Source organism: Panicum virgatum, chromosome 6N (genome assembly GCF_016808335.1).
Source record: "Panicum virgatum strain AP13 chromosome 6N, P.virgatum_v5, whole genome shotgun sequence".
Taxonomy (NCBI): Eukaryota; Viridiplantae; Streptophyta; class Magnoliopsida; order Poales; family Poaceae; genus Panicum; species Panicum virgatum.
In genome coordinates, this window is record NC_053150.1 from 36,267,493 (window position 1) to 36,293,616 (window position 26,124).

A 26,124-nucleotide genomic window follows, 5' to 3' on the forward strand; every position below is an offset into this window, starting at 1 on the left:
AATGGTCAAAGTGTTGTTTAGAAGACCGTGTCATGTTCCACCATGCCTTATAAATGGGGAAGGAGGGAGTAAATCTTTAAAGGCTCAAGATGTCACCATATTTTCTCAAAAGAAAAAACATAGTAATTTTTTTAATAATATAAACACTATCCAAAAGTAAAGAGTCAATTATGCCCTTAGACCATTGTAAATACTGTGAATAAAATATTGAACAACCAAAAGGCAGTCTTATCCTTGGTGGCATTAAAGGTAAATACGGGAAACCACAGGGGCACGATTTGCTCTCTATCCCACGCACACACCCCCTACCTTCCTCACCTGCGAAAACCTTTGCCTAAAAAAACGAGGCGCGGAGCAATATCTCCCCCCTCCCTGTCTCGACATTTCTTGCGACCTCGCCCCCTGTCCCTGTCCCTGTCCCTGTCCCTGTCGACTCCGGTTTGATGTTCTCGTAGGAGTAGAGATCGAGCGAGAGAAGCAAGCAACTGAGAGGGAGAGAGAAACTGGAGTAGAGAACAAGCCCTGGGGACCAAGAATTCGGTGTGGAAGCGGAGGCGAAGGGGAGGGAGGAAGAAGGGAAGCGCGGTGAAGGGCGAGCGCGCCGGGCGTCGTCATCGATCTCGGTGAGCACCAGGTTGCTCTGTGCTTTTCTTTGCGTTGCTGTTTCTTCTGGTTTACCGGTCGTTCGTCGCGGCGGCGTAGGTCTGCGAAATGTTCGATCTTGGGAGCAGGTTTGATCCCCATTCATAGTTCAAGTTTCGAGCGGGGATTTTGTTTAGGGAGGTCTTTCAATTCGTTCGGTTGGTTAGTCGCGGGTGGGGAAGTTGATTTGGTTTTCGCCATCGTTGGTATCCAATGAAACCTAATGTGGAAAGGGGGATTTTTAATCTGAAAAAAATTGATGCTGCCTTTCCAATCTGCTTCAGGACATCCCTATCATACATTCTCTCGCTTTTTTGCCTTAAACATTTATATCTGTAGTTACTGTATTTCCGTACGAAACACTGCGGTCAATTGGGCCCTTCTTGTTGCTTCGAACGGAGGACGGACATATACCTGTATACAAGGGTAATACTTGTCGTTGCATTGTTCAATCTATATGCCCGTCGTGCCATTTCGTTTGTCAGTGAGTAATTTTAGGATGCGTGGTCCCATACCTGTGTTTGGTTTGGGGTGTAAAAAATTTCGCGAAAACTTTTTGGCCCTTTGATCACTAATTTAGAGTATTAAATAAAGTCTAATTACAAAACCACCTCCATAACCCCCAGTGTAAATCGCGAGACGAATCTAACGAGGCTTTTGACCAGAACGATCATTGTAGCATCACTGTAGCAAATGATCAATTAATTACCGTCATTAGATTCGTCTCGAAAAGTTACACTCATCTTTGAAAAGGATTTGCAAATAGACTTCATTTAGTACTCCATGCATGCGAGATTTTCTTCTCGGGAAGCGTGCGCGTAAAATTCACTGTAGTAACCAAACACGGCCAAGAAATTACCTACATGTTTAGATTCAGTGTATGTTTGGCCACATTACTGTCGGATTTTCAATGTCGGACGTATTAATCTTACCTCAGTTACTCTGCATTTTAGCTACAGAAAGCTGATTACTATTGAGTAATTCTTTTTTTGTACATGAGTAGTTTCTTCACCTAGCAACCAGTCATCTGTAAAGATAGATATCTCCTTTTCTCCCACAGGGTAGAACAACTTATTTTACAAGGGTACAGTGTGTTACATGTTCGATTTTGATCGGAAAGCCAAATAGTTTGCCCCAATTTGTTGGCCATGCCATGTAGTGGGTATATCTGCAGAGCAGCCATGGAGTTGTTTCAGCTGTACACTCATTGGCTTTTTGGTAGAAATTCCTCAAAATCATATCTTGGCAAGCTGTTGCACTTAATACCACCTTGCAGTTTCGATCAGTTATTCAGCTGCCAGCACGAGTTGCATGGTGTGCTGGATCAAGTTCCCATGGCTGCTTGGCCATGCCCCCTTCAGTAGTATCTTGTGCAGGCCATTTCTTGCCAAACAGGCTTGCAATAATGGCTGCTGGACCCCTCTGGATTGGGATGCCAAATACTGTGAGCAAGTGAGGCATGAGGCTGTAGAGGTTGTTGTGCTTGATAAGAACGGTGGAGTACTGAACTGAGGGAGTGGTTGCATCATGCTGATGGGGTGTGGTAGCGTGGTACTGTAGTGGTGGTCCTGGTATTTCTATTTTTATGTTTTCGTGGAAGGGCGTGGTCCATCCTGTAGTTTGATTAGTTCTTTTTGGAATGGATATTGTGGGCCACAACAGAAGTAAATGTGCTTGTGTTTTGGATCTTTGGGGAGATTAGGTGAGCTGGAATTGTGCTCAAGTGTTTAGGTCGTAGAATAGCATCCTCATTCCTCAATAAGGACTCAAGGTCTAACAGTTGCATGCCTATCATCTTTTTTCTTGTTGCTGTTGTTGTGCTGGAGTGAAGTGTGACTGTGCTTGTATGAAGTGCTTTTCTTCTCTTCCTTCGTCAATGCAACCAACTGGGTTTAAAAAACTGCATTTTGTATTTTTTAGATTACTCTGCGTGCAACTTTTCCCATGACCTGAGGTTCTTTTTTTTTCTTTTTCTTTTTTGCGAAACATGACCTGAGGTTCTGTATCGATATTGTCCATATTTAGTTGCTTCAGATTCCTAGTGCAGTAATGGAGTAGCTTAGTCAGTTCACATACTGTGTGTAACTAATCTATTGCAGTTTGCTACCATACGCACTGCAGATTTTTTGAGCAATTTATGTAGTTTACATCATGAACAAGTGATGCCATGATTGCAAAAATACACTCCTGCGGATTCAGAATATTAGCTAATGACTGTTTCACTGTTTTTTGTCCATTATAGTAGGAACTAGTTATATTACACCAGTTCCAAGATTAATCAGTTATAATTGATACAGTATACTGAGAAATGGCAATATGTCTTATGGTACTTTACATCAAGGTTTACTAATGTACTCTTTTTTATTGATTCACAGGAATTCAAACTGTACAGTCCTAGCTACTTTGATAAGAAGGCCCCCAAGTTGTCTTGAGACCAGAATATTGAAACCATGGTTTCAAAATCATATTCAAATCTGTTAGACATGACCTCTGGAGATGGATTTGACTTTCGGCAACCTTTTAAGTCTCTTCCTCGTGTTGTAACTTCTCCTGGCTTTATATCTGATCCTGATTGGGATACAAGAAGTGATGGTGATTCAGTTGGTTCGGCATCTTCTACTGAAAAGAAAATAATTGTTGCCAACTTTCTTCCACTGAACTGTACAAGAGATGAAGCTGGACAGTTGTCCTTCTCATTGGATGATGATGCACTACTCATGCAACTCAAACATGGTTTTTCGAACGAGACTGATGTTGTGTATGTCGGCAGTTTGAAGGTTCAGGTAGATCCCAGTGAGCAGGACCAAGTTGCACAGAAGCTTCTTAGAGAATATCGATGCATTCCTACTTTTCTCCCATCTGACCTGCAGCAGCAATTCTATCATGGCTTCTGTAAACAGCAGTTGTGGCCACTTTTCCATTATATGCTTCCAATTTGCCTTGACAAGGGTGAGCTATTTGATCGCAACCTGTTTCAAGCCTATGTCCGAGCCAACAAACTTTTTGCAGATAAAGTTATGGAAGCAATCAATACAGATGATGATTATGTTTGGGTTCATGATTATCACCTCATGCTGCTTCCTACATTCTTGAGGAAGAGGTTACACCGAATAAAGCTTGGTTTCTTTCTTCACAGCCCGTTTCCTTCCTCTGAAATCTACAGGACTCTGCCTGTAAGGGATGAAATCCTGAAGTCGCTGCTCAATGCTGATCTCATTGGTTTCCAAACATTTGACTACGCTCGCCACTTCCTTTCTTGCTGCAGCAGATTGCTAGGCCTTCATTATGAATCAAAACGTGGTTACATTGGAATAGAGTATTTTGGCAGAACAGTGAGCCTGAAGATCCTTTCAGTGGGTGTCCATGTTGGTCGGCTTGAATCTGTCTTAAAGTTGCCTGCTACAGTTAGCAAGGTTCAAGAAATTGAACAAAGGTATAAGGGCAAGATGCTGATGTTAGGTGTAGATGACATGGATATCTTCAAAGGAATAAGTCTGAAACTGCTCGGGCTGGAGCTTCTTCTGGAGAGAAATCCAAAGCTTAGAGAGAAGGTTGTCCTTGTACAAATTATCAATCCAGCAAGAAGCATGGGGAAGGATGTGCAAGAAGCTATTACAGAAACTGTTTCTGTGGCTGAAAGGATTAATAGAAAGTATGGTTCTTCAGGTTACAAGCCTGTTGTCCTAATTGACCACTGCATACCATTTTCTGAAAAGATTGCGTTCTATGCTGCATCTGATTGTTGTATTGTAAATGCTGTGAGGGATGGTATGAACTTAGTTCCATATGAGTATACTGTTTGCAGACAGGGTAATAATGAGATTGATAGACTCAGAGGTCTTGACAAAGACACTAGTCACACAAGCACACTTATTGTTTCGGAGTTTGTGGGTTGCTCCCCATCTCTTAGTGGTGCTTTCAGGGTAAATCCATGGAGTGTCGATGATGTGGCTGACACCTTGTGCCAAGCAACTGACTTGACTGAGTCTGAGAAACAGCTACGACATGAAAAGCATTATCGCTATGTCAGCACTCATGATGTTGCTTACTGGGCACACAGCTTTGCTCAAGATCTGGAAAGAGCATGCAAAGATCATTACAGCCGAAGGTGCTGGGCTATCGGGTTTGGTCTAAATTTTAGAGTTATTGCTCTGTCTCCTGGCTTCAGGAAGCTGTCTTCGGAGCACTTTGTTTCTTGTTATAACAAGGCTTCGAGAAGAGCAATATTTCTTGACTACGACGGTACACTTGTGCCCCAGTCATCAATCAACAAAGCTCCCAGTGCTGAAGTCGTTTCAATTCTTAACACCTTATGCAATGATCCAAAGAACAATGTATTTATAGTCAGCGGACGAGGACGAGATTCTCTTGATGAGTGGTTTTCTCCATGTGAGAAGCTTGGTATAGCTGCAGAACATGGCTATTTTGTCAGGTATGCCAATGAAAGTTATCATAGTTGCTTCATGCTGGATTCTATACCCCCTATACTTCTCACTCCTCAGATATATGACAAAATTTATGTGTTTTCAGGTGGAGCAAAGAAGCTGAATGGGAATCAAGCTATCCAAGTCCGCAACGTGAATGGAAGCACATTGCTGAACCTGTTATGCAGGTATACACTGAGACAACTGATGGATCCTCCATAGAGCCAAAGGAAAGTGCTCTAGTATGGCACTATCTGGACGCGGACCATGATTTTGGTTCCTGCCAAGCAAAGGAGCTACAGGATCATCTTGAGAGGGTGCTATCAAATGAGCCTGTTGTTGTAAAGTGCGGTCATTATATCGTAGAAGTGAAACCGCAGGTATGTTCCCTTCGATGTGCTAAACATTTTGTTATTTCACTTCCATGTTGGCTGCATCGAATGCTAACTGAACAACTCATAACTCATGCACAGGGAGTTAGCAAAGGGCTTGCTGTTGACAAGTTGATTCGCACATTGGTCAATAATGGGAAGGCACCTGATTTTCTGATGTGCATCGGCAACGACCGGTCTGATGAGGACATGTTCGAAAGCATCAACAGTATGACCTCCAACACTTTCTTATCACCCACGGTACCAGAGGTCTTTGCCTGTTCAGTTGGCCAGAAGCCCAGCAAAGCGAAGTACTACGTCGATGACACCAGTGAAGTAATCAGATTGCTCAAGAACGTCACCCGCATCTCTTCTCAGCGGGAGGATGTCATCCATGGACGTGTGATCTTCAGAGATGTACTCGATTTCGTGGAATAGGCACCACCAGCTATTTACCTGAAATTATTAGCCGCAAAGCATGTACATTCCATTGTCTCCAGTCTCTCAATGGTTCATTTTAGGAGGGTTTGTTAATCCAGAGGTCTAGAGTAGCCGACATGAATCGGCACCATTACAAGAACAGCAGAAATGCAAGCCGAAGTTCGCCATTTCGAGGGTTCAGGTGATTTATGTGTAGGCGATTTTGATAGGGAAGGAGGGCTGTTGCTGGAGGTTTGCTGTGTGAAAGCAAAGGCTGTGGCTTCTGCAGCCATTGGTTGTCTGAATCTATTCTCCTGCTATATTGATGATTTTGTTGGTTCTTCTAAAACTTATCACTGCGAAAATTGCTGGAGTTTTGCTGACTGACTCTTGTGCTTGCTCACCATTTAGGAAGTAGCACCCTAGCCCTAAGATCTGTTATTTCTATCCACGACCTTCCTTTTCTAGTTTTCTCGAATAAAAGGAGCTCTATTTATTACTCGGAAATACGATTACAACTGCCCAACAGGCATATAGGCTATCAATCTCCACATACCAGGATGCTTTGATCGTTTAAGCAAGTTGCAAGCTCATGTCCGCAAGATTTTTCCCTCCAACCCCTCCTGAGTATGAAGCTAACCTTCTAAGACAGTCCTTTATGGGTCCGTTTGGTTGGTTGGTCTGTCTTAGCCTGGCTAGAAAAATAAGCCAGGCCTGACTTCACCAGGCTTAACTAATGCAAGCCCTCAGTGTTTGGTTGGATGAATAAAGATAGTCTGCATAGTCTAGCGTTTGTTTGGTTGGTTGTACAAATTTGGTACAGAGACCTTGCATCAGAGATGTGGTGAGATTACCATCTCTCGTTTCTCCTCTCAATCTTCCTTCTCTCCTTCCTGCTCTGGCACATCGACATTGCAGGGGCGTGGGGGCCAAATCGAGCTCCCCAATTAGCTGCTTGCCGCCGCCTCCGCCCGGACCCGCACCACCGCTGCCCCTTCTCTCTCAAGCAACCTCATCCTCTCCTCGCTCGCCCAGTCCAAATGAAGAAGCAAAGAGAGGAACGAGCTCCATTGCCACCCCTACCCCTTGCCAGTCACGCCAGACCAACTCGCAGCCTCCCCGGCAGAGCTAAGCCCCGAATCGGGTGTGCCAAATCTTGCTCTAGCTCACCCATCCATTCTCGACTCAAATCCCCATCGCACCCGTGAGTAATCGAAGAAAATTTCAGTTTTCTTCTCCGGTGACCCACCTTGCCGTCGCTCAGAAATTGCAGCTGCACTGTGAGTAATCGAGCGTACTAGATAAGCCAGGCTAAGGGGCCTTTCCTGCGTTGCCAGAGCCTGGCTAAGTGTCCTATACAGGCAACCAAACAGAGCGAGGCTGCACTGCTGGAGCCTGGTTAGGCCTAATACAGGCAACCAAATGGACCCTATGTTATCGCAGTCATTTATATGGTTAGGCCTAATACAGGCAACCAAATGGACTCTTTGTAGAGCGGTGTCTTTTTCACAACCCTACAAAGTCTACAAAAACCGAACCCATTACTAACTCGCCAAGAATGTCAGGTCATGTATTCCTCGTCGAAAAGTGGCACCAATTGATGTTACTAGGTACTTAGGTGGCTGCAAGAAATCTGGTTCGTAGACGAGATCACATCGTTCAACATTCATGGTTGCTTCAACACTCTTTCTGACCGGCCAGCTACCGGATCATGAAAAACAACTGCACACATTACTGGATGCTGTTACATCAGAATAACAGTTGAAGGCATATCAGTTCATCACACGTCCCTACAATACCCAGGATACATTACATGCCACAACCACTATATATCCGAAGTTACTAACACTTGGTACGCACATGTTTTACTTATTTACAAGGCAAACACTGGTGCTGGAGCAGTATAAATTTATCTAGTCAACGCAGGAGCAGCAGGCAGAACACGGTTACACAGGTAATCGTCTTCCTCCTGAATGCTCAAAGACGGGCAATCTTAGGCTCAGAGAACCTTATTTATCTCCATGCACCCTCCTCCTGCTTATACTGTAACTACTACTAACAGTTAAGCTACAACGTTCCTCATGACCTGAAAAGCCTGACAGGTTGGCCTCGATCATGTGATCTATCTTATTAGTGCTGACCTGTGGGGTGTAGACAAGCCCCATCAAGTCGTAGTCAAAGGATGGCTTCTTAGCCCCCTGACTATTGGCATTACTACTATCCTCCTTATCATCATCTCCAGCAAAGCTTATCAGATCCCCCTGTTGCTCAGGAGGAGCCAGAGGAGCTTTGTTGCAAAGACCAATGTTAGGGGAAGTGCTAGTACGGCGTAGCTCAGGACGATAAAGCTTACGGGGAACTTCTTGCTGTAACCTAACACTAGGGAACGCCATGGCAAGATAGCCACGACTAACTTTGACCAGTTTAAGCAGGAGGGTGTAGGCCATGGAGCTAGCAACTGCGCTTTTGATGTCGCAGAAGCTGATCAGAGTTGCCTTCCTCTGGGTTCTCCGGTATTGCTTCTGCATCCTGCTGAAAAAGTGGTTGATGGAGATTTCCTGCCTACATGTTTCAGATTTAACTGTATTAATTTCTGCATGTATTATCAAGGCTGAAGTAAGAATGGAAGCAGAAACATACTCACATTGATGGGGTAAAAGTGACGAACTAAAAACCCAATTACTGAACCGAGTAGTGCACAGAATATGGCAATGACTGACACCGATGTAGTACCCAAGCCTACAAAATCACAAGATGAACATCTATATCATGATATTGGCACAGCTTTAAGAAGAAATCATTAGCAAGATCACTGGAGCAGTAACTACAGAGGCCATTTAGTGGAGTGGTTAGTGGTATATATTTATAATCTTCCCCAACAAAAGCAGATCAGGGATCACAGAATATCATATCGCTGTTGAAACTTAAACAGTGTCAGGGCATTGCTAACAGAGTGCAGGGGGAAATAAGTTTTGAAATCAGAAACAAGGGGTGTTGAGGACGAACCACATTATCAAATTTGAATCACGCAAAACATTCAATCTGTTATTTTAAGTTAAATGTGGAAGCATTTCCAACAAATTATAAATACAAATGATGGATGAAAAACCCTGATACTGATGCATGTCCACTTGAGGGCTGAGACAGAGCACAAATAATCAAGAAAGATGCTTATATACACTGGAAGAATAAGCACATTTTAGCAGTGGCGGAGTACAGATTAAAGCTGAGGTATGGCACAGGTAAGCTGGACAAAGCTCCAAGCCTCGATTCATGGTGGCATTGTAGAGAAAAATACTGAAGAAAGCATGAATGTATAAGAGGATGAGACACTGCTAGCAAAACAAGGTATGGCAACAGCCACAGCCACTACATTTTAGAAACCTTTGTGCACAGATAACCACACGCTTATTTGTAATTGAAAGACAGTAGCACTACAACAGATAGATTTTGCTGATATTACTAGTGGCAATTGCAAAAGTAATCAGCGGTACTAAAATATAAGGGTTTACGGTGCAGCGGTGCCTATGTAAGGGTAAATGTTAAAACATGTCGAAGGTCCATTTAGCATTTACCTGAATGTGTGTCATGTGCACAGTCTTCTGGCTTCAGATTGATTTGTCTAACCAATCGGTTCCCTCTGTCAGCAACTAATAATGCACATATTTTGGGGACATAAACGAGCTCAAAATCTGTTGAGAAGGTAGCATTCTGTGCCGGTCCATCCCTGTGACCAGACCCTGATGACAGTCCTCCGGCAATCGTAGTAGTATGACCTACCAATAGAAATTTGTAGCAAGAAATTATGAGAAAGGAAGAAGTATAACCTACCACTATATCCCTTTCATATAGAATCCAATTGCTTAGCATAATAAATGCACAAGAAATCCCAAGAAGGCCGCATCCACCTCGAAAGCGAGAGGCGTATACGGTTACCTTGCAAACGCAACATAAATGCACCGCATCAGTCACAAAAGGACCCGGCCACCAACTAATGAACACTTTCCGTATCACATCCACCGAACCCTAAACCCTACCGGAAGAACCGAACGAAGCGCGGAGGGGGGCGGGCGGACCCGGCCACTCACCGTCGGGTGCGACCTTGCGGACGACGCCGTGGAGGTGGCTGGCGACGCGGGCGCGGTCCGCGACGTAGACGTTGTCGGCGGCGTCGACGGCGACGCTGCGCGGGCGGTCGAAGGCGGCGGCGAGCCCGCGCGGCTCGCCGGGGGCGGGGAGGGCGAGCGTGTAGAGCGCGGCGCCGGCGGAGTCGAGGAGGAGGAGGTCCCCCGCGCGGGGCCGCGGGAGGACCGCGTAGGGGTGGGGCCCCGAGGCCGGGAGCGGGTTGAGGTCGGAGAAGGTGGTGACCGCGTAGCCGTCCTCGAGGACGGGATCGGCCGCGGCTAGCAGCGGGAGAAGGATGAGGAGGAAGAGCGCCAGGGGGCGGCCGGCGGGAGGCGGGGCCATGGCGGGATGCCGCGCCGGCGGTGGCGGAACGCGGAGAGGTCGGGTGGTGTGGCTAGTGGGGGGGCGCAGTGGGGAGTGGGGAAAGCAGCGTGACTGTTGGGCCCGCTGTTTTTTTTTTCGAGGGGAAGGGTGGGGTGGCCGGGGGCGTCTTTTTTATTTTTATAATTTTTAAAAAAAATTACAGAAATATTTTTTTTTCAGATTTTATAGTTCTATACCCTACCGTCCGGCAGGGGGCGGCAGGGGGCCAGGGGGGCTATAGGAACCTATATGTAATTAAATATTTTTTTTGCGCAGAGGTCCTTGGCCGGAGCCTGCCGCCCCCCTGCAGGCCCCCTGCAGCCCCAAATATAAAACTCCGCCCCTTCCCTCACGCCCTGGTTTTCTGCCCACGAGATCCAGAGAGGGGAGAGGGAGAGATGAGGGGTGAGTAAGGTAATTCCATCGGCGAAGCCCTGCCGGATTTTGGATCCGAACTACAAGTAACCAATATTTCTCAACTATTATAGACTTATTTCTAAAATAATTATGAATTAGAATAGATTTAGTTTTTGGATAGTGAAATATAGAATAGTAAACTTAAAATGACAGTACCTTATTGTTATTGCAGCATAAGGCAATGGCTGCCTCCAATTATGTTGTATTTTCATGGACCGAAGAAAAATCTATTATATTTCTTGAGATCATGACACATCTTATAATCAGTAAGAAGTTGGATCTATTAGCGGATTGTACGATAGAGATAGTGTTGTCCAAATTAGTTGACTTTAAAAATTTCACATTATTTCGAGGTATTACAATGCAAGATTTAAAGGAACACCTGCTACAACGTCGGAAGATATACATGAGGGTTTGTGAACTAGCGAATCATCCTAATTTTATTGGATTCTTACAAAGTACTTGTAAGATATGGATGCGGCCAGAGGTGTATGAGATGCACATTAAGGTAACTCTTATTCAGTTCTAATCTCGTCCGTCATTTGTAATCTATATTTACGAAATAGTAAAATTATTGTGTAATTATATGCTAGGATTACCCCGAGGACACGGAGTTGATTAACAATTCGATACCAAATTTTCGTAAATTGGTATGTATCTTCGATGGAGTTATGCCGCAAACTAGACGAAGGAGGTGGAAAAGATCTTCGGGTGATAGTTCTTGGCCTCCGCAAGAACAGATGACCGGAGGTTCGTCAAGTCATGCTGCACCACCTCGAGCACCAAGTTGTGTTAACTGGGATGACGATATGGATGATTTCATGCCCCCCAAATCAAGGCCTCGAACACCTGATGTTCCTCCCCCTGTACACGAACCTAGAACTAGAAAAGAGATAAAGGGAAAGGCAAGAGGTTCGTCAAGTAATGCTGCACCACCTCAAGCACCAACTTGTGTTAACTGGAATGACGATATGGATGACTTCATGCCCCCAAAACCATGGCGTCCAACACATGATGTTTATCCCCATGTACATGAACCTAGAATCAGAAAAGAGAGAAAAGGAAAGTCGAGAGGTTCGTCAAGTAATGCTGCACCACCTACAGCACCACCATCTGTCAACTGGGATGACGACTTAGATGATTTCATGACATGATCTGTAACATATGATGGACATCGGTTTTAGATTGTGATGTAAATTGTGACGGGTCGCCTGTACCTTTAATTGCAATACTTATATGTTTGCTATGTTTGATTGCAATGATTATATTTATGATACAATACCACATAAGATACAATGAACGAAATATAAATAGAACGTTAAACAAAATACCACATAACATATTACATTGAAGGTTTCATTCGTTACAACCAAATTCGAGACAAATACGCACTGCCAACTAATTATACAAGACATCTAGACATAGTATATACATAATATACTTAGTTTCGTACACACAAATACATTGCAAGCTGTTACGTGCACAACTAGATGCGGCGAATTCTTGTAGGTGGAGCCGATCCATCCGTCAGATTCCCGGAAGGTCCAGCCTCAGCAGCAGCAGTGGGTACTGAAAGCTGTGGGCACTTCTTGTAAGTGTGACCGTCCGCTCCACACAAGTTGCAACCTTTTTTCTTCTTTCTAGCCTCGGACTCGTCCATTCCATTCCGGATACGACGTGTCTGCCGTCGGCCTATGCCCCTCTTCGTAGCTGCATCAGGGATGAGCATTGGATGGGTTTTTTTAGTGAATGGGCCTAGAATACCGATGCCGTATATCTCATGACACCAAGTCTGTGCTGCGGCTTCTTTTGTGAAATATTGAGAAACATATGACGCAGCATCTAACCCAGATACAGAACAAGCCGCGATGACATGGGAGCATGGTAAGTGATGCACCTTTGGCTTCTGACATCGGCAGAACACCCTCCCGTCAATGGTTATCAAGACTTCTTGAATTACCCTTTGTCTGCAGACACCCTGTCCGGTCCTGTCCCTGCATGATACCTCAAATCTTTGCTCCTTTGTGCCCATCGATATGACTGAGTGAAATCGAGCCTTTTCAAATTTTTTCTCCATGTACTCATTGACCCTTCTGCAAAAATGCACTCCTGGATCATTAAGTAAGGAAGCGGCTGATGCTTATCGCTCCCTAAAATATCTTATACATCCATACATGATGAACTCAACAATGCCAACAAGAGGAAATCCACGAACACAACGCATTACCATATTGTAACATTCAGCATGGTTGGTCGTCTCGATCTCATAACGTCTCCCATCTGTGTCATACAAAAGTGACCACTTCTCTTTAGGCGCACCATCAATTCAATGTGAAAATGGCTTAGCATGTCCAACTAATGAATCTGTAGAACGTCTCCTGCTGGATGATGAGGCCTGGCTCTTAAGCAATTCGGCGCTCATATCATCAATTATACCCCACAAAGCATCGAAATGCTTCCTCTGCTGATTCTGAGTGCACAATCGCTTGAACAAATTTATCAGATCCTTGTTCTTGAACCACTCATAAAAATTAGCAGCCATATGTCTCACACACCACCTACTGACAACATCTAGCCATATAGGAGGTGAAAATGGACTACCTTCTTGTAGCTGTCTTATAGCTGCAAGGAGACCTGCATGTCTATCACTGATAAGACAAATATTAGGCCTTCCAACAACAACGTGATTCTTCAGACGTTCAAGAAATCAGTACCAGCTTTCTGTATTCTCATTCTCAACAAAGGCAAAGGCGATGGAAACTATCTGCTTGTTGCAATCAATTCTGATTGCCGTCAATATTGTTCCCTTATATTTCCCTGTCAGGAAAGTGCCGTCAATACACAGAACAGGAAGGCAGTAAATGAATGCCCTCACACATGCTCCAATGCAGAAGAAATCTCGCAGCAGAATGCTTGGCCCCCTGACAAGCTCGGTACACTGTATGTATCAAAAGCACTTCCAGGATTTCTGTGCACAATTGCTTCAAGCATACGAGGTAGGTTGTAATATGATGCTTCATAAGTGCCAAACCTCATCTCAAATACTTTTTGCTTAGCCCGCCAAGCATTTGCATAGCTGATCACATACTGGAAATTCTGTTCAATGTTCCTAATTGTTAATGCAGGCTTGTAATCCATTTTGTCAAGAATCACCCCATACATCTTCTTAGCCACGAAAGTTGATGTGATATTACGATGATGTCCCACAACACCTGTCAATCTACAAGTATGTGGTGTAACAATTGAACATTCCCAGTGTGTCTTGAACTTTCCCTTGTATGCATGCACTCGCCATGTACAGTCTCTATATGCACACCTCACCTTGTATTCTTTGCTGCTAAATTTCAGTACTCTGAATTCCTTACTCAGAGATACAGTCCAGAGCTTCACAGCATCCTTCACATCCTCAATGGTACGATACTTTGCCCCTTGTACAACCTCATTCACTCTGTATTCAAACTCCGAACTCTTAATATCTTGTACCACTGGATTCCGAAAACCCTCTTCATGCCATTCACCTAGCACTGGGAAGCGCTCATCGTCCTCATCGTCCGATGAGTCCCCACATTGCTCCATTATTCGCGCATCCTGGTCTTCTTTCTCCATTTCCTCCACAATTCCAGGTATCCGCTTACCTTCATCTGCCAACCTTGTGGTTCTGGTTCTGGTTCTGGAGCTTGCATGTTCTCTTCTTCTTTATCCTCTTTCATCTCTTCATTGCAGTCAGATGTTGTGTGTGTTGACCCTTCACCTAAATCACCGGTCTTCTGGTGAATCTGAATTACCATTACGAGAGGCCACCCACTTTCAAGAGCTGCGTGCATGTAATGTTGCCATTCTTCCGTACTACTTATATGCGTCAACTCCCATAAATCACCATTAGTTTCCCAGGAAGTCAAGGTATGAACCGTAAGCAAATGGGTCTTTGGATTCACATTGAACATCCTGTGAAGACATTTCCGTATGGACTCAAAACTCCTCTCTATGGGTTTATCTAGATTGCACTGTCTTCTTTCCAATACTGATAGATTTACTCCATAGGAATCATGAGTAATTCTATAGAAGTCACCGTAATGAACTTGAAACGCCACTTTGCTCGACATATCTGGCCATCCAAAGACTTTATTTTAATTAATCTAATATCTAGAAATATGCTATGGCTTCAATTATAACCACTAATCCGAACCCTAAGTGCGTACAATAATAAAAAATACTAATAATAAAATTAAACATACAAAAATTTTGGAATGACAAAGTTGAGAAATATTGGTTACCTGCGGTTCGAATCCAAAATCCGGCAAGGCTTCGCTGGTGGAATTACCTCACTCACCCCTTCTCTCTCCCTCTCCCCTCTCTGGATCTCGTGGGCAGAAAATCAGGGCGCGAGGGAAGGGGCGGAGTTTTATATTTGGGGCGGGAGCCTGCCGCCTGGCATGAGGGCGGCAGGCTCCCGCCAAGGACTTCTGCGCAAAAAAAATTTATTTACATATAGGTCCCTACCGCCCTTTTGCCGGGCGGTAGGCCCCCTGCCGCCCTCCTGCCGGGCGGTAGGGGTATAGAACTGTAAAATCTGAAACCAAAAATATATTTCTGTAATTTTTTTTTGAAAAATAAAAAAGACGCTGGCCGGGGGGTGTTGGGGCGGCGCCTGGTCTGACTCCGAAGGTGGCAGCGGCAGCGAACGGGCTTTTTCCCCGATGGGTGGGCTGCTTGTGGCGTTTTTTCTTTTTTATATTTAAAAAAAATCAAAATTTCAAAAATATATGTCCATTTCGAAAAATTTCGAAAATATACCCCGGTTGCCCGCCCCAGGGGCGACAGGACCTTAATGTATTTTTTTTCTTCTAATTTGCAAAGAGGTCCCTGTCCGGGGGCGCGTGGGGGCAAGGGGGCCTGTCGCCCCCCCACGGGCGACAGGGGTGCCTGTCGGCCCCCCCCTCGAGCGACTGGGGGCCCCCACCCACGGGCGACACGAGGGGCCGGTCATCTGTTCTTGCGCAGGCCAAGTACTATCACCCGAAGATCTTATCCACCTCATTCGTCTAGTTTGCGGCATAAGTCCACCGAAGATACATACCAATTTACGGAAATTTGGTATCGATTTGTTAATCAACTCCGTGTCCTCGGGGTAATCCTAGCATATAATTAAACAACAATGTTACTATTTCATAAATATGGATTCCAAATGACGGACGAGATTAGAACTGAATGAGAGTTACCTTAATGTGCATCTCATACACATCTGGCCGCATCCATATCTTACAAGAACTTTGTAAGAATACAATAATATTAGGATGATTCGCTAGTTCACATACTCTCATGTATATCTTCCGACGTTCTAGCAGGCGTCCCTTTACATCTTGCGTTGTAATACCTCGAAATAATGTGAAATTTTTAAACTCTATTACTTTGGACAACACCATCTCTATCGTACCATCCGCTAACGGATCCAACTTCTTACTGATAACAAGATGGGTCATGATATCAAGTATTATACTAAATTGTTCTTCGGTCCATGAAAATCCTCCACAATTGGAGGCAGCCATTGCCTTATGCTGCAATATCAATAAGGTACTGTCATAATTCTATTCTAATTCATAATTAATTTAAAAACAAGTCCGTAATAGTACTGAAATTGTAATACTAAACGAGTGTTCTAAAGCACCAAATCTAATTCAGCTAATCCGCTAATTAAATTAAATTGTTATAAAATATCAATGGATTCATACGGAAGTTACCGGTAGATCACAAGTGCGCAATTCGGCAGAGCTTCGCCACTTTTCTTCTCCTCACCCCTCTTTTTTCTGAATTTTTGGCGCAATTTTTGGGCTCAAATGAGAAGTGAATGGAGGCATGGAGGCCAGAGCTTATATAGGGTGGGAGACCTCCTGTCGCCCGTGGGGGGCGACAGGCCCCTGTCGCTCGTTGGGGGGGCGACAGGCCCCCTCTCTTCACACACCCCCGGCCAGGGATCTCTTTGCAAATTTAAAAAAATTACATTAAACCCCTGTCGCCCCTGAGGCGGACGACCGGTGGTATTTTCGAAATTTGTCAAAACAGACATATATTTTTAAATTTTTTATTTTTTTAAATATAAAAAAGAAAAAGACGCGGACCTGGAAGCAGCCGGGGGCATTCGGGCCTTCCAGGCCGAGGCTGACACGCTCTCTCTCTCTGGGCTCCGCCGGCCGTCGAGACCCAGCCTTGATCCACCACCAGTCCACCACCACGCGTTTGCTGCGAGACGCCGCAGCGAGACCCGTCTCCGGGGAGCGAGCGGATCACCCGACCTGCGCTTCCGCCGCCGCCGTCTGCCTCCAGATCCGCTGGTGGGTTTCAGGCGCTCCTTCTTCACGAGCCGATTCTTCTCCCGAGTCATCAGCTCGGCGCCCGCAGAATAGAAGAGTCGAGAGGTGGAGCGGCCGGCGGGGGAAGAAGATGTCGTACCTGCTGCCGCATCTGCACTCGGGGTGGGCGGTGGACCAGGCCATCCTCGCCGAGGAGGAGCGACTCGTCATCATCCGCTTCGGCCACGACTGGGACGAGACCTGCATGCAGGTACCTCGAGCGCCTCCTAACCCTAGCTCCCGCTCTTCCTCGATCCTCGTCTGTTCGATTCGCTTGCGTATGGTTTCGGTCTGTTCGTGCCTATGGATGCCTCCCGTGCTGTACTTTGGGGTTCAGGTCGATGGGGCCATGGGGTTAGTGTGGGAATATCGAATTCCTCGAGGCCAGGGGATTTGCTGAATTTAGGAAATTAGGGGTATGGATTATTATTATTTTTTGGTGGGCGCTGCAGTAGGTTGCTCGAGTTCAGGGGAATCGAGCAGAAGGTTCTGACCACTGATGCAAACACGAACTGTTGCAATTTTGCTTGCTATAATTTCTGCAATCCATGTATCCTCATATTAATAAGTGAGCACGGGTAGGGATATTTATGTTATGATACAAAATGGGTAACAACTGATCTTGAATCTCCGAGTGTCCTTAGCCGATTAAATCATTTGGGAGATTCTGTTGTGCTCTATAAGCTTGCCGTTTAGGAGCTGCTTGGCTAGCTCCTTGCTTTGTTTGTCGCTATAAAGTCAAAGGTTATACTGTCTTCAGCTTTTATGTGTGTGTGTGTGTGTGTGGGGGTGGGGGGGGGGGGGGGGGGAGGGGTAGATTGTCAATTCAAAATTGTACCAGGAATACTCCAGTAAGTTTCCCCTCCTCCCCGGACATAAAAAGGAAGAATCTATTGTTCCACATAGGGAGTTAGATAAACTTGAATTCTATTTAGCCTTGCATGATTTTGAAGCTTTTCTGGAGTTACCATGTTAAATTAAAGTAACCGCGGGTACGGCAGTACCTTCCTAGTGAGTTATGAAACTTTGCATTTGTTTCTGCCTGTGGCTGCTTTCCTGCTTGCGGAAGCCTGCCCTTTTGCTTAGACATGTTGCTGCTGAATTTATTGAAGAATCCTTAAAATCGTGTCAGCATTTGTTGTGGAGAAGATGCACACAAGTTAGGTGGTGTTTAGGGGTATTGAGTCCAGATTCTACAATTCCACTTACTTTTGCATAAGAGAATTTTGAACTGCTGTAGTTTACTGGTTTAGAGGCTGTAACTCTTGTTCCTCATGTCGATTGGTCAGGAGACAAAAGTAAATGAGGTTTGGGGCTCTCAGTGCACCATTGCCTGTTTGCTACTTGGCCGATTAAATTATAACTTATAAGAACAAGCTGTTGTTTAGTGGCCTTGGTTGTATTGTAGCACCGCATGTTCCAGTTGTGTTCTGGACTGGATTGTATTATAGGATTACATGTTACTGTTGTGGTCACTTGATCCTTATGTATATGATATGGAGTATTTGGTTAGTTTAAGTTTGGAACAGAAGTGGATAGGATGTTTTCTTTGTCAAGTAACATATTACATCTAGCCATACATGTTGAGAGCTAACTGACCTTAAATGCTTGATTTTGGCATTAGTTGCTCAATGAAACTAAAGTGATGTAGCTCTGAGGTCTTTACTTCAATGCTTTGTAAAAAAACTACATGTTGCATTGTTGCTTGTTAACTCTGACATGGTGTTATGGGTTGGTTCCATAATAATTTAGCGCTATTGTATGATTTGGTTCTACACTTATTTAGCACGCTTATAAATGACTTCATTTTTACCTACTCCTGTTTATGTTTAGATGGATGAAGTGCTGGCAGCAGTCGCTGAGACCATAAAGAACTTTGCGGTCATCTACCTTGTTGACATCACTGAGGTCTCTGACTTCAACACCATGTACGAGCTATACGACCATCAACAGTGATGTTCTTCCTCCGGAACAAGCACATTATGATCGATCTCGGGACGGGAAACAACAACAAGATCAACTGGGCCCTCAAGGACAAGCAAGAGTTCATCGACATTGTGGAGACGGTCTACAGGGGTGCCCGGAAGGGCCGTGGTCTGGTGATCGCTCCCAAGGACTACTCCACCAAGTACCGTTACTAAGAAGACTGCCATTCGCTCTGGCTGCTGCTACTGCTGTCCAACAGTTCAAGTTGCTAGCCTAGTGTCTCCCCCTTGTGTTAGGGGGACGTTTACTCAGACAGTCAGACAATGGGTGTCTGCTTCGAGTGTTGCCTAACTGTATCTTGGCATGCCCACTACCAGAAAACGGAAATTTCATGATGGTGAGGTATTTTCGTGGGAGGTATTAAGGAACCGTCATGAAAATTCTTATTTTCGTGAAGGTGCGCCAAAACCCGCCATGAAAATATATTTTCGTGGAGGTGTTCCATACACCGTCACGAAAATGTACTAATTTCGTGAAGGTGTGCCATATACCGTCAAGTGTACTATTTTTGTGATGTTATCGTGTAGACTCTCACGAAAATAAGCTATCCCCCTCACGGAAAAAGTTAACTGATTGAGATGAGGAACACATAAATGGTTGGTCTTTCTCTTTTTAATCTAGAATTAAAACTTGTATATAGTATTTCTCTATCATAGAGAATCCAAATTTGATGATTCTTTTTTTAAAAATTTTCTAAAATCAAGCTCTTTCGTTCAATAGATTTTGTTTGTATAGAATTGTTATTCCCCAAAAATTTTTATGTAGCTTCTTTTTTCTTCTAACTAATTAAAAAATAGAAAAACATTTTATGGCATAGTAATTGCTAATGTAACTTCATATTTTCTAATACTAAGATAAACATAAGTTCGTGCCAAAATTTGAGGAGCATACGAGTTTTAAAACGATCCAAGATGTGAAAACTATATCATTTAAGTTCAAGTGTATGAAACCTTAAAAGAAATGTGTCCTATATATGAACAATGTATACTACAATTTTTGTAAAATCTTATGAAACTTTTATGGCAACATTATGGGTGGAAAATATGTTGTCACGTTAATTTGTAGAATTTTATGACCAAATTTAGATATTATTTTAATTATTATGTGGTGATTTGGATATAGAAGTTTGAACTATTCGTAGAAGATAAATGTATTTTTGATCTATCTCTAAGACATGAGATGTAATGGAATATATTAGTCTAAATATAATCTTTATAGAATTTTTCAAATCTTATTGGAAGTTCACGTAGTTAAACTTGAGATTACTTTTTGATAAGGACACAAAGTCACTTAAATGAAAGAAAATAGCAGATCCACTCAATAATTACTGAAACTCCTACATAACAACGTACAGATTGTGTATTATAGGTAAAAATATATTGGTATGTATAATATTATTATTTTTATGTGTTACTTCATAATGGTGCAATAAATAAAAGAAGAGAAAAAGAAAAACATTGACAAAACAAAGCCCATTTCAGTCCTAAATGGCCCAACTAATTTTGACCGTCCATTCCCGATCTGAAGGTTCCGGCTGCTGCAGAATGTTGAAATTTGATAACGGTGATGTATTTTCGTGGGAGGCACTAAGAAACCGTCATGAAATTTTTTATTTTCATGAAGTTGTTCCAAGCACCGCCATGAAAAATAACTGATTTCGTGATGTTATTGTGTAAACCCTCATGAAAATAAAGCTATTCCCCTCACAAAAAAGTTTGAGCGCCAAAACCATTTTCATGCGTGAGATTTTCGCGCTCTTTTTTTCACATACGCGCGCTCACCCAGCGGCAAGAGCCCACTGTCAACCACGGTACAAACCCTAACTTTACCCATGGCAATCAAACCTCTCCCCTGAAGCCGCCGCCACAGCCAAGTCCAGAAACATGCCGCCTCCCCCCGACCGCTCGCCCCCTACCCGTGACCCGCCCTCCCGCTCGCTCCCCACTCGTGCGAGCGCGAGACCGCCGCGGCCCACGCTCGTGCCCCTCCCCCCTCCCTCCCGCTGGTGCTCGTGTGCGGCAAGAGACCGGCGCCGCCCCCGCTTCCTGCCTGCGCGACCAGAGCCGCGTTCTGCCGCCGGATCTGCTCTTGCTCCCGCTGAATCTCGTGCTCACGCCGCCCCCTACTGTTGGTGCTCGCCTGCTGCCTCCCGTCGAGCAGGGCTGCCGTCGCCAAGGTCCTCACCCCTCCCGAGCAGCCTCTTCGCCAAGGCCGCTGCCAAGCTGCGCCGTCCGTCTTCGCGCTGGCGGCCGGAGGCCTCGCAGCACGACGGGACCGGTAGAGGCGCCCACCTCGACGAGCTGCTGCACGTCAACGCCGGAGTTGATAACGTGACGCCTTCTGCAGCGACCCTCGGAGAATCCCGCCACACCGTAGCAGATCTGCTTTCTCCAATCGAACTGAGGTAATTTTTGTTGCTTTTTCTTCAGAAATCAGTACATGTCGAGCTCTACTAGTGAATATGCATTGTGAAAATTGAATGTGTATTCGATTAGTTTGTAGCCAACCACTATAGCACTGCTAAGTTGATCTTTGGGGTTAGATTGTTGAGATTCTAAATATTCTATCTTTTTAAATCAGAACCAAACAATGGAAGATCGTGAGTGGATGTACCCTGGTTGGTCTCGTACGCAAGCTCCCTCAAATGACTGGATTGAAAATACCAACAGATTTTTGGATCATGCCTTCTCTGTGCATAATATAGTTGAAGATGAAACCATTAAGTGTCCTTGTGCTAGGTGTTGGAATTGTGTTAGGAATAAAAGGTTTACAGTAGAGATGCATTTGTGCAGATTTGGGTTTAAGGAAGATTATAAAATATGGACAGCACATGGTGAGGGACTTTTTGATAGTTCAATTGAAGGTGGATATGGTGAGGGATTTGGTGAAACTGACCGCATGGATGAAATATTAGTTGACCTAGCTGGTGAGCATCCACCGCCAATTGATGAGGAGCCAGCAGCGTATGCTCGGGCTTTTTATAGGATGGTTGAGAGTGCAGAACAGTCAGTCCATGAGAAAACAACACACTCGTGGTGTTCATGAGCTCTCGTGGTGTTCATGAGCTCTCAACAGATAAGTATGAGACGGCTTTTTTATATGTTTTGACAAACATGCCAGAGATGGATGATTTTTTCAAGTATGCACATATTCAATCTAAAGACCCTAATCTATTTTCCTTCCAGTTTGCTGGCACTTGCTATCTCATCTTATCCCCTTAGAAAATTTGACAAGGAACATTGGAAGAGCCAAACTGTAGCAAGGCCTGACCAACTCCGTGATTTAAGGTTGAATGGGTGGAAGAATAGTCGTGGACAATATGGACCTAACTTCTTTGATTGGTTCAAAGAAGAAGTAATGCTACTAAGTACTCCTATTGTCAAATATAATTAGTGAAACAATCTGAATACTTGTAAACTGACATAGGGTTTTATTGTGAACTTGCAGTGCTTGAAGGTTTCTAGCATTGATAATGCCTTACGTCAAATTTCTTTTGGTTTTCGTAAAATGGTGACTAGTTATGGTGCTTATGATGTGAATGGGTATAGATATCGTTCAGAGGAGTATGAGAGAACTAGGTCTAAGTTAACCACAGTAAATACTGGTGTCTGTGTGTCTTGCATAGATGACGACAACAATGAGCTGGAGTATTATGGTGTTATTAAGGATATCATAAAAATAAAATGGGAAGGAAGCTTGCAGCTGGAAATGGTTTTGTTTGATTGTTGCTGGTTTGATCCAACACCAAATGGAACTAGGCGTACTGAAAATTTAAGGCTGGTGGAGATTAAGCATTCTTCTAGACTTTCTGTGTTTCAACCATTTTGATATGAACTTTTTCTAGTCACGCTTAGCACACTAGTATTTCATTTTAGGATGAGTACAATGCAAGAGCAATGCTTGCTGAGAATTCAAAGGATTTAGATGCACACACTTTGTATCACATGGAAGGTGGTTTGCCCCATGGTCGTGTACCAATAGCTGATGGTGCAGTGGATAAGGAAGAGGTTAGAGTAGTTGCAAAATCCAATAATCTACGTCCAGTCAATACTGCTTCTTATCGAACTGTGGTGGATGAAAATGATGAGCTGAAGGAGATGAATAAGGAGTTGAGGGAGATTAATCGGGATCTAAAGCAAAACAATGTTGAATTGACGGAGAAAAATGAGATACTCACCGAGGAAAATAGTGTCAATCGTGACATGATCATGGTAACATTTGCCCTTGTGCTTATAACAATGTATTGATATTATGCATGTATATTGATCAGCTACCTACCTTATCAATTGCAGAGGTTTTATGCAGATTTTGGCAAGGAGATACCTGCTGATTTGGTAACCCATCTAGCAAATATTGATGCCCGTCGTCAACAGGTAAACACATTAGATGATTGTTGCTGGATCATATTTTTCCAATGGAAAAAGCTTAACAACATGTGTATGTGTTTCAGGTTACAGCATCATCACATGCCAGGACTAATACGGAAGATATGCAAAGCAACGGCAATGAACTGAATAGCGATGAAGATGAGGACTACATTATGGATCGTGAAGATGGCCGTGATGATGATGACGACTTGGATGACACAGATGAAGATGATGGTGGCAGCGAAGAGGTTGATGGCAGTTGATCGAATGGACAACAATGAAACTAGCGCTTGACTCCTAACTTTTGGGCTCTTTTGGCTACGCAAGGTTTCTTTTGGTAACCTGTGCCTTTGGCTAGTACTTTGGTTCATACCAAACTTTTTGTTGTTGTGGTATTGATGGCTAAACTATGGGAGCCTTTTGCACTGATGCAGTGCCCTTTTGTATGATAGCTAGGCCCTAATGATAGCTAGAACTTAATGTATATGTATGACATTATTGCCTTATGAGGCTAGTTAAATGAGTGGGACTCATTCTTATGTATGTCCATTCATCTTTGTTCAATTATCTCTTGATCATGATTATATATGAGCCTGCATCTGTTTGTTGAATATATGAGCTATATTCAGATTTGGAGGATGTGATTATTCAAATTTTCATGACGGTATCAAAGTATTTTCGTGACGGTTTCTCACTGTCACGAAAATAAGATGTTTCATGATGGTGTGACCACATTTTCGTGGCAGTGCTGGGCTCTCACGAAAGTTATATATTTCGTGGTGGTTCATTCATTTTCATGACGGATTCGCGCTCCCACGAAATTAGATTTTGTGGCGGCTATACACTCTCATGAAAATATATATTCCTGTGTGTTTTGGACTGCCACGAATTATTTTCGTGTCGTGTTTCTAAACCTGACGACACCCCATTTTCATGGCGGTGGTTCACCCCCACGAAAACGATACGCGATGGTTCACTCCCACGAAAACTCTATTTTCGTGGCATTAGATTCGTGAGGGTTATTTCGTGACGGGCGCCCGTCACGAAACATTTTCGTGGCGGGATTCATAGTTTTCGTGACGGTTTCTCACTCTCACAAAATTTCTGTTTTCTGGTAGTGGCCGTAATAAAACCTGTAAAGTTGTAACCATGAGCTGGTTGTTCGGGGTATCAAAAAAAAAACAGCATTTGTATTGACTATGCTTCTATAAGAAACGATTGCTGGTTTGGTACTTGGGACTGCCCAATCCATGGCTTTGTTCTGTGTATTGATGATTACATTCCTCGGCCTGAAGTTCTCGTATTGGCCGGAACACTTTTTGCTGGTGTCTTGCAATGACTATGATTTGGGCCTTTTTTTTACCCTATCTCACAGGGTTCAGTCCTACGCTGTGATACAATGTATCGAATCCGTTGTGTTTTGTTTCCTGTCAAAGTCTAATAAGAAGCCAAGGCAACAGCTGTGCGCCTGTGCCAAGTCTAAGTTTGCTTGAAAGAGACTGCCAAAGTCTTAAACTACCATATGGTGACGTCATCTGATCTGCCCAAAGGTTGGCAACTCTCTTGTTTATCTTACCGACGAGGTGCCCCCGGCCGCGCTCCATCTTCGTTCCGTTTGGTAGCTACCATGGTTGTCTCCTCCACGGCCACCGACGACGATGCGGCGCCGCGTGTCGTGGAGGACTGCCGCGGCGTCCTCCAGGTGCTCAGCGACGGTACAATCCTCCAACGCGACGGCTTCTGCATCAACTCTTACGCGACCCCTCACTTCCACGCTGCCTGCAGCAGGCTCACGGTCAGAAATATCACTCCTGGTGGGTGGCGGAAACACACCCTTCCCTTGCCCAAAGGTTGTCGAGCAGACCCCGTTCGATTAGCTCCGTTCCGGGCCGTTCCGGGCGTGGAACGGCCGGAAATCATTCCGGCTCTATGTAAACTAGACACAGGTTGGCGTGCTATGCGCGCCTGTATAAAAATATTGATTTGAAATATTAATATTAAGAATTTGAAAATAATTATGTTTGAAATAGCGTTATGTCGTGAAAAAAATAAGTTGTGACGAAACGAAAGATTGAATTATGAACTTAAGTTTGAATAAAATTCGTTACGTTGTTTATTTCTTTTTGGGCTGTATAATAGGATGTTTATTTGAAAATTATTTGAGTTTAAGGTGTTTAGTGTTTGTATTTTGTTTGTTAGGGAAAATGGATTTGTATATGTTACGTTAAAATGGTTTATTGGAAATATTGGAAGGGAAGTAAAAGAAAGATTTGTTACGTTAAAAGGAAAGAAAGGGGTGGAGGCTAGCATAGGAAGGAAAAGGGAAAAAAACAGTGGACCTCACTTGCGAACAGTATTGTGGGCCCCACCTGTAAATAGTATGCGGGCCCACTTTGAACAGTCCATGGACCCCGCTACAGTACCTCCTAGGCCCCACGTCGGGCCTGCGAACAGTAGCACGGCCCCTGAGAGCTCGCTAATTCTTAGCACTTCAGTATAGGTATACTCAACTCAATTAATGAAGGGATGCTCCGGCTGGGAATCATTTCCGCGTAACCGAACCGGGCCTTAATATTTTTGTACCTAGTTGCTGGTCAGTTTGTAGAAATAAAGGCATGCACTGGAAAATTTAGGGTGGGTGGGTGCCTGAGTGGGATGGATT

At 44.1% G+C, this 26,124-nt stretch overlaps 2 protein-coding genes and 1 pseudogene across 3 annotated transcripts; 2 read left to right on the forward strand and 1 right to left on the reverse strand.

Annotated features, from left to right (window-relative positions):
• The first annotated feature begins 325 nt into the window (after nucleotides 1-325).
• Nucleotides 326-6,210, forward strand: LOC120678602 (probable alpha,alpha-trehalose-phosphate synthase [UDP-forming] 9). Its single transcript, XM_039959855.1, has 4 exons — nucleotides 326-623; nucleotides 3,018-5,074; nucleotides 5,173-5,446; nucleotides 5,540-6,210. The coding sequence occupies exons 2-4, from the start codon at nucleotides 3,093-3,095 to the stop codon at nucleotides 5,873-5,875; spliced, it is 2,592 nt and encodes an 863-aa protein (XP_039815789.1). The 5' UTR covers nucleotides 326-623; nucleotides 3,018-3,092; the 3' UTR covers nucleotides 5,876-6,210.
• Nucleotides 6,211-7,530: 1,320 nt separating this feature from the next.
• Nucleotides 7,531-10,431, reverse strand: LOC120678603. 2 transcript variants are annotated; one of them, XM_039959858.1, is made up of 4 exons: nucleotides 9,946-10,431; nucleotides 9,433-9,633; nucleotides 8,502-8,596; nucleotides 7,531-8,419 (listed from the first exon to the last, which is right to left on the reverse strand). In XM_039959858.1, the coding sequence occupies exons 1-4, from the start codon at nucleotides 10,322-10,324 to the stop codon at nucleotides 8,309-8,311; spliced, it is 786 nt and encodes a 261-aa protein (XP_039815792.1). In that variant the 5' UTR covers nucleotides 10,325-10,431; the 3' UTR covers nucleotides 7,531-8,308. The 2 variants fall into 2 exon arrangements, with proteins under 2 accessions (XP_039815792.1, XP_039815790.1); XM_039959856.1 differs by having other exon boundaries at nucleotides 7,531-8,415; nucleotides 9,946-10,427.
• A 6,462-nt stretch (nucleotides 10,432-16,893) lies between these two features.
• On the forward strand, nucleotides 16,894-19,609 carry LOC120678604 (annotated as a pseudogene).
• Nucleotides 19,610-26,124: the final 6,515 nt, after the last annotated feature.